The 11,961-nt window shown below is 47.9% G+C and overlaps 1 protein-coding gene across 2 annotated transcripts; it reads right to left on the bottom strand.

Annotated features, from left to right (window-relative positions):
• Positions 1-4,585: 4,585 nt before the first annotated feature.
• Positions 4,586-11,422, bottom strand: LOC130475589 (tubulin alpha-8 chain). Of its 2 annotated transcripts, none has more exons than XM_056847407.1 (4): positions 11,180-11,422; positions 9,525-9,673; positions 8,015-8,695; positions 4,586-4,879 (listed from the first exon to the last, which is right to left on the bottom strand). In XM_056847407.1, exons 1-4 carry the CDS (start codon positions 11,205-11,207, stop codon positions 4,586-4,588), a joined length of 1,152 nt encoding a protein of 383 aa, XP_056703385.1. In that variant the 5' UTR covers positions 11,208-11,422. The 2 variants fall into 2 exon arrangements, with proteins under 2 accessions (XP_056703385.1, XP_056703384.1); XM_056847406.1 differs by having other exon boundaries at positions 9,525-9,694; positions 11,180-11,270.
• Between the last annotated feature and the right edge of the window lie 539 nt (positions 11,423-11,961).

Here is an 11,961-nt window from a genome sequence, read left to right as displayed (position 1 = left end):
TCCAGTGACCAATCAGAAGTCTTGTTTGGCAAGAGCCCCACCAGACTCCGCCCACTTTCTAGAAACACTTGGTGGGCACCAGGAAAGGTGTCAGTAGTTGTCATGGCGCTCATAAACACTATGTTGCGGACCCCTGCCTTAGGGCTTTCAAGGCAAGAGACAAAAACGGGTGGTCTGCCATTGCCTGCCTCTGTGTAGCAACCCTGGGCTTTCTTGGTGGTCTCCCACGCCAGTGCTAACCAAGGCTGGCCTTGCTTAGCTTCCAAGATCTGATGAGATCAAGCCAGCCTGGGCCATCCAGGTGTGGGCCGCAATCTGCTAGTACCTCTGCAATGCCAGTTGGCAAGTTTCCAAACGGGAGGGGGGGAAGCCAGGTAGATACTTTACTGCATGGGCGAGGAGAGCTACGCAGGGACAATCACTATCTTGCAAAATATCCTGTGATATTGCTATGGTCTTGTTGTCTTCTCTCTTATTCTGATCTGAGTGATGGTGACAGAGTTCCTCATGGGAAAATGTTACTTCACGGTTTCATCCAGTGTAAGGGTAAACCTATGCTCTGGGTCCTCTCATCTCATGATCTTCAGTTGCTGGACCGGTCCTTGACTTACAATTGGCTGGTGTGTGCTATGAAACTGACCTAAAGTAGCCACTCCCACAGTTTCTTTTGCGGCTGAGGATGATCATTGAATCAGTAGAAATGAAAGTTTGAAAAAGAAGTGGAAGGGAGAGGGGGGGGGGAGAAGAGAAATCTAAAATGGCCCGGGGCTGTTGTGCATGTAAATTCCACTACAGTTTGCTAGTCTACAAATGTCCCCAGGCAAGGTAATAAAATTCAAAGCATGTCATAAAGTTGAAGGTCTAGAAAAGCAGATGACCACTGCTGTCAAATCCATGCTTCTTCAAGAGGAGCATGCCTATTATGTCAGGTGCTGTGGAACACAGGCAGGATGGTGGTGCTGCAGTCGTCTTGTTAGTGGCTTCCTAGAGGCACCTGGTTGGCCACTGTGTGATCAGACTGCTGGACTTGATGGGCCTTGGTCTGATCCAGCAGGGCCTTTCTTATGTTCTTATGTGTGTTTTTTGTTGTCCTTGTCTTGATTGTAGGTGCCCCAGTATCATTAGTGCTTTTGCTACAGCCAAAGTTGTCCTTCCGCAGATACTTACTTGCAGGGCTTGATGGCTACCTCCTGTTGCCCATCACCAGGATCTGTTGCTCAGAGGTATACTGCCTCTGATCATGGAAGTTTAATTTACTTATTGTCATTTTAGGGGGTGCCAGTCCACTGGAGAAAAGGATCCTAAAAGCAGAGGGCGATGCATTAGGATTGTCAATGTGGGTTGCCAACTGATCAAAAAAATGGCATGTCCTGTTCTTGTGCCTTTTTTTTTTGCTATTTAAACTTGAGAAATCAGCAGGGGAAGTTTTCAGGGCATGGGGATAACGATTATCTCCTGCTAATGAAGGATCCCCATGGCGCAGAGTGGTAAACTGCAGTATTGCAGTCAAAAGCTCTGCTCACGACCTGAATTCTATTACTGAGATGGAAAAGGGTGGGGGGATCCTTGTAAGTGAGAGAGATAAGATACAGCTGTATAGCAGGTAACAGATTTGAGCTCAAACTTTAAAAACTTATTTGTGCCTTATTGAGTGCTACGAATAAGTTTTTTCTTTTCTTTCTCAAGGACAGTCTCAAGGACAAATAAGCTCTGGCAATTTTTTGTATATGATTTCTCTTGTATCCTGACTTTTAATATAGTGTTTTATTTGATTGTATGATTTTAACCAAATATTCACCTGTATAAATTCAGTAATATTATTATATATTCTAAATTATAAATTTCCCTGAAGAAGCCCCTTGGGCGAAACACGTAGGAAATTTCTATACTGAGTAATAAAAAATCTTTTAACCTATTTTGCACCATTGGCCTTATTTTTATCTCCTATTACTGGTGTGGCCCTTTTCTCTTTCCAAAGGCAATGGCAGACCACTTCTGCTCCTTGCTTTGGAAAACCTACTGGGTTACCATAAGCTGGCTGTGACCTGACGCCGCTTTACACACACACAATAATCTTTTAAAGGGACAGGGCTTTTTTTTTTCTCCAGGCAGTTGGCAACCCTCGGAGAGTCATTCTGGCTACTTCCAGCGGGCCAGAGGCCCAACTATCAACCGGATAGAACTTTATAAGCTGCCGTGAAGACTCTTTGGTGAAATGGCAAGGGATACGTGTTTTAAAATAAGTGTTTGGTTGCATGCTCTGATGAGTATCACCAGCAGATTTCTGCATACCAGTGGTTCGGAGCAGTGGACTCTAATCTGGAGAACCGGGTTTGATTCCCCACTCCCCCACATGAGTGGCGGACTCTAATCTGGAGAACAGGGTTGATTTCCCCACTCCTCCACACAGGGTTGCCAACCTCCAGGTTGTGGGAAGGAATGATGAATATGTAACAGCACTTTTGTATTAAGGACTGAAGAAAGATTTCCACTGCTGTGGATCTGAAACGGCCGTATCCATCGATGATTGTGGCTCTATATGAACTTTACACAAGGATTACAATATTAGCATTCATTTGGTACTCACTTGAGACCTTTGGAACTTCCTCTATATATTTTTGGTACTCAGTTGAGACCTTTGGAAATTTCTCTACATTTTTTGTGTGAACTGTACATATTGCATATAATTGTGTTGTGTATATGTCACGTATATGGTCTATATTTCACCTCAGTAGCTTATAAATATTTGCACTTTGTGTATATACAGTTTCCTGTACTGTTTTTCTAAACCTTTTGGTACGAGTACAGAGGTGCCATTTTTCTCCCCCCAACCTCCAGGTTGTGACTGGAGATCTCCTGTTATTACAACTGATCTCCAGCTGATAGAGGTCAGTTCACCTGGAAAAAATGGCCGCTTTGTCAATTGGACTCCATGGCACTGAAGTCCCTCCCCTCCCCAAACCCCACCCTCCTCAGGCTTCGCCCCCAAAATCTCCCGCCGGTGGTGAAGAGGGACCTGGCAACCCTACCTCCACATGAAGCTAGTTGGGTGACTTTGGGCTAGTCACAGTTCTCTTAGACCTCTCTCAGCCCTACTGACCTCACAGGGTGTCTGTTGTGGAGGAGGGGAAGGGAAGGCGATGGTAAGCCGGTTTGAGTCTTCCTTAAGTGGCAGAGAAAGTCGGCATATAAAAACCAACTCTTCTTTTTCTTCTTCTGTGTAATGAAAAGGAGTGAACCTAGATGTCTGGGCAGAAGGGTTCCTCCTCCCAGCCTCTTTGACTGTTTTTCTCCCCAAGGTTGTATTACCAAGTAACAGGAAGGCTATACCCAAATAAATCTCTTTAGCGTGTGCATTTGCTGGCTTCTCATAAGTTTCGTTTCAGCATTGAGATGTGGTGTCAAATGAGAGCACGGTGCTATTTTGGCTCTGCATTTTGAGGTGGGGTTATTTTCATGTCGCTATTTTAGTCACCGCTGCATAGATACACAGGTTGGTCCAAAGGAAATGGGCAGGAACTGTAATTCCAGAGGGGCAGTTGTGTTAGGCTGTTGTAGCAAAACATAAACAGAGATTTGGTGGGAACTTTAAAGACTAGCAAAGTTGGGGAGGTCCCAAATGATCCCAGGTTTAGTCCCCAGTTATCTACAGTTTGGAGGTACAGGAAGCAGGGGGAAAGATGTCCACCTGAGACCCTGGAAAGCCACAACCTCCAAGAGTAGATGGTACCGATCTTGCTAGACCAAAGGTCTGACTCAATAGGAGGCAGCTTAATGTGATTGCCAACACCTGCAATGAGTGATGAATCCAAGGTAGAAAGGGAAGGTTGCCAAGAGCAAGGAAGAAAAAAATGTCTTGGCCCTTTAACAGAAGCTTAATGAGATTTTATTTCCAGGCGATGTTATTTACTCCCATGCCGGGAAGTTTTCAGTGGCCAATTTACATTACTCGGGGATCTCCAACCTTTTTGAGCCTGGGGGCATTTTTTGAATTCTGAAACAAGATGGTGGGCGCAACCACAAAATTTCTGCCATAGAATATAAAGCCAGCAGCAAAATGGCTGCTGTATACGGTTGCCAAGTCCCTCTTTTCCACCAGCGGTAGTTTTTTGGGAGCGGAGCCTGAGGAGGGCAGGGTTTGGGGAGGGACTTTAGTGCCATAGAGTCCAATGGCCAAAGTGGCCATTTTCTCCAGGTGAACGGGAGAAACTCTTGGCTGGAGATCGGTTGTACTAGCAAAAGATCTCCAGCTAGTACCTGGAGGTTGGCAACCCTACTGCTGTAGGAGTTGCAGTCACATACCCAAAGGAAGCTCAAGAGCAGGGGGAAAGAGGATTTTTAAAAATGTGCTGGAAAAGAGAACAACAACTTCGTTTCAATCTGACCAGTCAACCGGACCTTCGTTGACCAATTGAGCCCCACCAAAATACTTCTGCTGTGTATCTGCCATTCCTTTCAAGGGGTCTCACACGGGAGCCCTGCGGAATGAATGGAAGATGCAGAACAGAGAAGCGAGTGGGTTGTACCCCAGTGGAAAGAAGAGCCACCAAGATGCCTTCAGGCGCAGTCAGGAGCCAACTGTATTTTAAAATTCTTCCGCATCGTTTTCCTCTTCTACGGAATCCATGCCGACTTCCTCGTAGTCTTTCTCCAGAGCTGCTAAATCTTCTCGGGCCTCGGCAAACTCTCCTTCCTCCATGCCTTCGCCGACGTACCAGTGTACGAAAGCCCGCTTGGCGTACATCAGGTCAAACTTGTGGTCCAGCCGCGCCCAGGCCTCGGCGATCGCGGTGGTGTTGCTGAGCATGCAAACAGCTCTCTGAACTTGGGCCAAGTCACCCCCGGGGACTGCAGTGGGAGGCTGGTAGTTGATGCCAACCTAGAAATGCCGAGGAGAAGGGGAGGGGAAGAGACAGGACACATTAAGAGTGGGAAGAACATCAGATGGACAAAAGGTTTTATATGTGGTGGAGGAATGCAGGGGGCAGATATAAGACATTTTTAAATCACTCTAACCCAGAGATCTCAGCATAAGAACATCATGCTGGATCTGATAGAGGCCCATCGAGTCCAGCAGTCTGTTCACACAGTGGCCTCTAGGAAGCCCACAAATAAGACAGCTGCAGCAGCACCATCCTGCCTGTGTTCCACCACACCTAATATAATAGGCATGCTCCTCTGAACCTGGAGAGAATAGGTATGCATCATGACTAGTATCAATTTTTAGTAGTAGCCATGGATAGCCCTCGCTTCCATGGACATGTCCACTCCCCTCTTAAAGCCTTCCAAGTTGGCAGCCATCACCACATCCTGGGTCAGCATGGTGCCAGTGGATGCCATGGAGCTCATTGACCCCTTTTGTGGCACCCACCAGGTGTTTTTTAGAAAGCAGGTGGGACCAAGTGGGGCTCCTGAGCCAGCATGGTGTCGTGGTTAAGAGCGGTGAACTCTAATCTGGAGAACCGGGTTTGATTCCCCACTCCTCCACATGAGGCCAGCTGGGAGACCTTGAGCTCGTCACAGTTCTCTCAGAACTCTCTCAGCCTCACCTACCTCCCCAGGAGTCTGTTGTGGGGAGAGGAAGGGAAGGAGATTGTAAACCAGTTTGATTCTCCTTAGAAAAGTAGAGAAAAACGGCATATAAAAACCAGCTCTTCTTCTTCTTCCTGCCCTGCAGGGTTCCGGACTGGCTACTGGATGTCTGATTGGTTGTACAGATTAAAAATCTGATAGGTTGTACAGATTAAAATAACATTGTTTTGGCAGCAGCTGCCACCACAGTGTTGGTTTTACTCTCTCTCACTCCTTTTCCCCACTGTATTTTTAAAAATTATTTCTCTCGTATCCTGCAATTTGGGCTTCCATTTTGTGGTTGGCCCCGCCTCCCATGGTGGCCATTTTGTGGTTGCGTCTACTGCCCTGTGACAGAACTCCAAAGGTGCCCACAGCCTCAAAAAAGGTTATTAAAAAAATATAAGCAGGAGCCAATATATTTCCTATCCAAATTCTTGCACAATTCTTTGAGCATAAGAAACTCCACTGAACACAATGGCTCCTGGATAAATTAGGAATCAGGCTTAGGGATCCCATGTCCCTCTTCGGCACCAGTGGGAGGTTTTTGGGGCGGAGTCTGAGGAGGGCATGGTTTGGGGAGGGGCTTCAAAGCCATAGAGTCCAATTGCCGAAGCGGCCATGTTCTCAAGGGGAACTGATCTCTATCGGCTGGAGATCAGTTGTAATACCAGGAGATCTCCAGCTAGGACCTGGAGGTTGCAACCCTAATCAGGCTGCATAAGAGGATGATCTTGGAGGAGGGGTGGCATCCCCCAAATATTCCCTTCTCTAGAAGAGAACAGAGGTGGAATTTAAAAAAATGAATAAATCCCAAAACAGCAAAAAGATCCGCAGAGTTCAGACCTCCCCAACTCATTACTCTGAAGGATTCACAAATCCTTGTTGTGAGTTCCAAAGCTGCCACGCTCGCATTAAATTACTAAGGGACTGATTTCCTCTTCCCTTCTTGACTAATTCTTGGAAATAAAACAAGAACAAGAGTTCAGCTTTCTTAATTTGCAAGTGTTTTGGACCTGGCCCTGTGCTCAAGCCTACATTAATGCAAAATGGAGAAAGTGGTTCTGTTCCCTCCCCACCCATGTTCCCCCCGTCCCGTTTTTTTCCCCCATGGGTTGCCCTCAGCCAGGATTGCCAGCAGGATTGCCAACAGAGGCTCAGTATGATCTTATTCATTAGGGGATGTTATTGGCCCCCATGCCATGAAAAAAAGATTTCCCTTCCCATTTCCCACGCATGGCATCTCTATTAAAGGGGCATTTTTCTCCCGAGTCGCCACCCAACACACTTCTGTCCGTGCAATAGGGAACCAACTGAAAGGGGTGCTTCTTACAGGGTTAAACCAACAGAGTGTCATTTCTTAGAGAGGAAGCGAAGGAGACAGGCCGTCTGCAACAACAGAAACCAAACTTCTGTGGGTGTCCTTGGGAAGGGCGGGTGAAGGTGCAAGCCCTTGAAGGTGTGAGGATGTTGAAGGAAGCAGTCAGTTGAGTTCTGACGCATGAGAGCTCAGCTGTGGAGTGGCGGGGAAGCAAGCAGGCAGCAGGAAATATGTCTGTCGCACTTTCTGCTCTAGGCCAATCTCTTCCATTCGGTGTATCTTTAGTAAGGACGATGGCTGGATTCAAAATAGCTTGGAAAACACATATCTCGCTAGGGTTGCCAGCTCCGGGTCGGGAAGTACCCGGATATTTTGAGGGTGGAGCCTGGGGAGAGTGAGGTTTGGGGAGGGACGTCTATGTGGTATAATGCCATAGAGTCCACCTTCCAAAGTGGCCATTTTCTCCAGGTAGGGTTGCCGGTTAGGCTGAACCATATTTTAGGATTTAGCTACAACTGTGAATGAGATGTTTTCCCATGAGTAGATCCCACGCAGCTTAGGTCTGTGTCTGAAATTGTGCGACCACATGGTCTGTGTCTGAAATTCTGCAACACCAACTGTGCAGAACTTTCCAATAAAATGGGCCCCCTAAAATGGGCATAGAACAGTCCGTAATTTCCTCCAGCTGCCAGGGATTTGTTCGTGGAAATGCAACCCTAATTTTGATGCAATAAGTTGAGTTGTTGAGTTGATTTTTGTACATGCCGACTTAAGAGAGACTCAAACCGGCCTACAATCACCTTCCCTTCCCCTCCCCACAACAGACACTCTGTGAGGTAGACGGGGCTCAGAAGCTCTAACAAAGCTGTAACTTGCCCAAGGTCACCCAGCTGGCTTCGTGTGTAGGAGTGGCGAAACAAATCCAGTTCACCAGATTAGCCTTTGCCGCTCATGTGGAGGTGTGGGGAATCAAACCCGGTTCTCCAGATCAGACTCCACCGCTCCAAACCACCGCTCTTAACCACTACACCACGCTGGCAGCTTCATTACAATGTTTTGCTGCATTGTGTCTTCTAAACCAAAAGCCCTGTAAAGGAAAGCAAAAAATATGTGCCTTGTCACCTTGAATCCAGTTGGGCACCAGTCAACAAACTGGATGGTCCTCTTCGTCTTGATCCCAGCGATGGCCACGTTGACGTCTTTGGGCACGACATCACCCCGGTACAGCATGCAGCAGGCCATGTACTTCCCGTGGCGGGGGTCGCATTTCACCATCTGGTTGTTGGGCTCGAAGCAGGAGCTGGTGATCTCCGCCACGGAGAGCTGCTCATGGTAGGCCCTCTCGGAGGAGATGATGGGCGCGTAGGTCACCAGCGGGAAGTGGATGCGAGGGTAGGGCACCAGGTTGGTCTGGAACTCGGTCAGGTCCACGTTGAGGGCGCCGTCGAAGCGCAGGGAGGCGGTGATGGAGGAGACGATCTGGCTGATGAGACGGTTCAGGTTGGTGTAGGTGGGGCGCTCGATGTCCAGGTTGCGGCGGCAGATGTCGTAGATGGCTTCGTTGTCCACCATGAAGGCGCAGTCGGAGTGCTCCAGGGTGGTGTGGGTGGTCAAGATGGAGTTGTAGGGCTCCACCACTGCGGTGGAGACCTGGGGGGCCGGATAGATGGCAAACTCCAGCTTGGACTTCTTGCCGTAGTCCACGGACAGGCGCTCCATCAGCAAGGAGGTGAAGCCGGAGCCCGTGCCCCCACCGAAGCTGTGGAAAATCAGGAATCCCTGTAGGCCGCAGCAGGAGTCAGTCTGAAAAGAAAGCCACAATGATATGTAATTGGTTCAGTTTCCCAGGACTCTTTTGACCCCATTCCAATTTCTGCCACATTCAAAGATTATTAGCCAAGTGTGTTTAATTGGTTAGAATTCCAACATTTATCTGGTTTAAGAGGTTAAATGGCCATCTGTCAGCAATGCTGATTCTATGACCTTAAGCGGATGATGAGAGGGAGGGCATCTTGGCCATCTTCTGGTCACTGGGGGTGTAGGGGGGGAGGTCGCTGTGAATTTCCTGCATTGTGCATGGGGTTGGACTAGATGACCCTGGTGGTTCCCTTCCAACTCTATGATTCTAAATCTGTTCAGTGCCATTTTCAGCTCCTTTCGGGTGCTGCTCCAGTAAAATCCCTTTAAAAAAAAACCTCTCTCTTTTAGTTGTCTACATGATCCAACTAATCAGGGATCACATAGCCCCCAATGTTGACAATCACAACCCCAAGTAGGAATGGAAAAGGCCATGTATTGCCCTGTTTGTATGGGTGTCAGCAAGCAAGGCAGCACAGCAAATGCTTTTGCTATTGTTTTCAGGGGGGCATTGCTGAAAGGGGGAAGTTTTCAGAACAGGTGAAAATATTTCCGAAAACCATCCCCCCTCGATCTAAGTGCAGTGAGGCTGGCCAGAGGGCCATATGAATAGGGATGGGGTGGGCTGTGGCTCAGTGGAAGAGCATCTGCTTGGCATACAGAAGCTGGACTGAACAGGGGCGAAGGCAATCCGGACTGCTAGAAATTCTGATTCTGTCTTTTCCTGCTCCCAGACCGACTCCGTGCCACTTTTAATGGAATCACTGGTACTTACCAGTTTGCGAATGCGATCCAGGACTATGTCGATGGTCTCCTTGCCAATTGTGTAGTGACCACGGGCATAGTTGTTAGCGGCATCTTCCTTGCCGGTAATCAGCTGTTCTGGGTGGAAAAGCTGGTGGTATGTGCCTGCCCGCACTTCATCTGGTAACAACAGGAAATGTACTCTGGTGAAGTTTGGCATGGGGGAACAACACTTTGGACATGTTGAAGGCGTTCTATGGCATTTCTGCGCACTAAACTGAATAAACCTTTGGCGTTACAGTATTCTTGCTGTATCTCTGCTTAGGGTGATCCCAGCTACAGAATTTCTAGAATGCCGAACGTATCTGCGTCTGATGCCCACAAGCCACATGGACACAGCGTCAGTGCTGAGTTCAGGCTCATATTGTGAGAAATGGTCTTTTAGGCAGATGGAGCCCAGGTCATAAAGAGCTTTAAAGGTTAAAACCAGCACCTTGAATTGAACCTGGAGGTAAAGCAGCAATCGGTACAGGGCTCTGATCTGAACCCAGGCGTTACGTGTTCACAATCATTTACACTGGTCAAGACAGGGCAGCTTCATTCAGAAAGAAAACAGCTTGCCTACTATATGTAGCCAGGGAAAAGCCGTTTTGTGGCTGTCATCTCTATTACAAAAGCAACAACTCCAAAAGGTCACTCGATGAACTCACCCCATCCAAAACAGCAATACAAGAACCTTAGCTTTGCCAGATAGCATCTGACCTCTGTCTTGTCTGGGTTAAGTCTGGATTAAGTCAGCATGGTGTAGTGGTTAAGAGTGGAGGACTCTAATCTGGTGAACCGGGTTTGTTTCTTCACTCCTATGCATGAAGCCTGCTGGGTGACCTTGGGCTAGTCACAGTTCTCTCTGAACTCTCTCAGCCCCACCTACCTTACAAGGTGCCTGTTGTGGGGAGGGGGAGGTAAAGCGATTGTAAGCCACTTTGAGTCTTTTTAAAGGTAGAGAAAATTGGAGTATAAAAACCAATTCTTCTTTTTCATATCCTCCCTCAGCTACTAAAACATGGCCCAGCACAGAGACGGTAGCTTCTGGAGGCTTACTTAATGACATACAGAACTGGGTGTCATTCATATACTGATGACATCATACACCCCAAGCTGTAGATCAGTGGTTCCCAAAGTGTACCACCTCCTGGCGGCGGTGGGATTACCTAGGGGAGCACTAAGAGGCCAGGGGGCACTAGAGGTGGGCCCCTTCAACTGTGTTGTTGGCTAGGGTAGGGGGCACTGGGGTTGAGTTTATGGAACTAAGGGGGCAGTGGCCCGAAAAGTTTGGGAACCGCTGCTGTAGATGATCTCATAGGAGACATCAGACCAAGCAAATTAAACCTTTCCCAAAACACCCTTTTATCGGACGCTGGCCCAACAAAAAGGACTTAAGCCATATGAGAGTTAATCCCTTTACTCCCATACCATTCTCCAAGTGTCTTAATAAAGTGGTATGGTAACTGTGTCAAATGGAGCTGACAGATCTAATGGAACAAGGAAGGAGGCAGGCATTCCACCAGAAAAGGAAAGTATTAAAGGTACAGCCATCTTGACTGTCTTCGCGTCTGGTTACCGCACTTCCGTCTACATGACCAACATGCAGCAAGCTCCTTGGCATTTCCTTATGTTCTCACTGACCTACAACGGTGGGTTCCAGGTCCACCATGACCGCCCGTGGCACATGCTTCCTTGACCGTGTTTCACTGAAGAATGTAGTGAAAGAGTCGTCGTCAGTGAACTTGCTGGGCTGGTTCTGAAAGGTCCCATCCGGCTGGATGCCATGTTCCAAGCAGAAAAGCTCCCAGCATGCATTGCCAATCTGAACTCCAGCTTGTCCGACATGAACAGAGATGCATTCACGCTATGGAGGGGGGACAGAGAAAGGTCAGAAGAAGCAATAAATGTTATCTTCATTCGTCCGTCCATCCCGCTGTTCTTCCTATGTGTCATTCGTGGTGAAGTATCCCTAGCAAGAAATCTGAAAGAGGATTAGGCCGTTATTCCGCAGTCAGATTCAGGGATGGAGAGGATGAACGCCAGTAAGTTTTCCAAACTTTCAGGAAACCCTTCCCTGCTGAGAAACCCTGCGAGCTGCAAAGGATTCTGGGTTATATTCCAGGGTGAATGGTCAGCTCACCTGGGATTCTGGCCAAGATTGTTATGCCTTGCTAGCAGCTTCCATATGGAGGGTTTTCTCCTCTTTGGTGTCCAGACTGGAGCACTTTTTTGGGGGAGCAGCCATGTGTTGTGAAATAATGGAGCTCTATTTGCCCTTCCACTGCTCTCTCCCAAACCTGCTTTGCTACCGTATGATCTCATTGGGAAAAGTACAATCCAAGCACATTATCAAGCCATGTGGACAAGAGAGTGCATATTTTCAAAGGTCCCATCCACAGGGATGTTATTTGCCTTCCACTGGT

The sequence above is a fragment of the Euleptes europaea genome, chromosome 3 (assembly GCF_029931775.1).
Source record: "Euleptes europaea isolate rEulEur1 chromosome 3, rEulEur1.hap1, whole genome shotgun sequence".
NCBI lineage: Eukaryota > Metazoa > Chordata > Lepidosauria > Squamata > Sphaerodactylidae > Euleptes > Euleptes europaea.
This window is presented reverse-complemented; position numbering and strand designations above follow the sequence as displayed.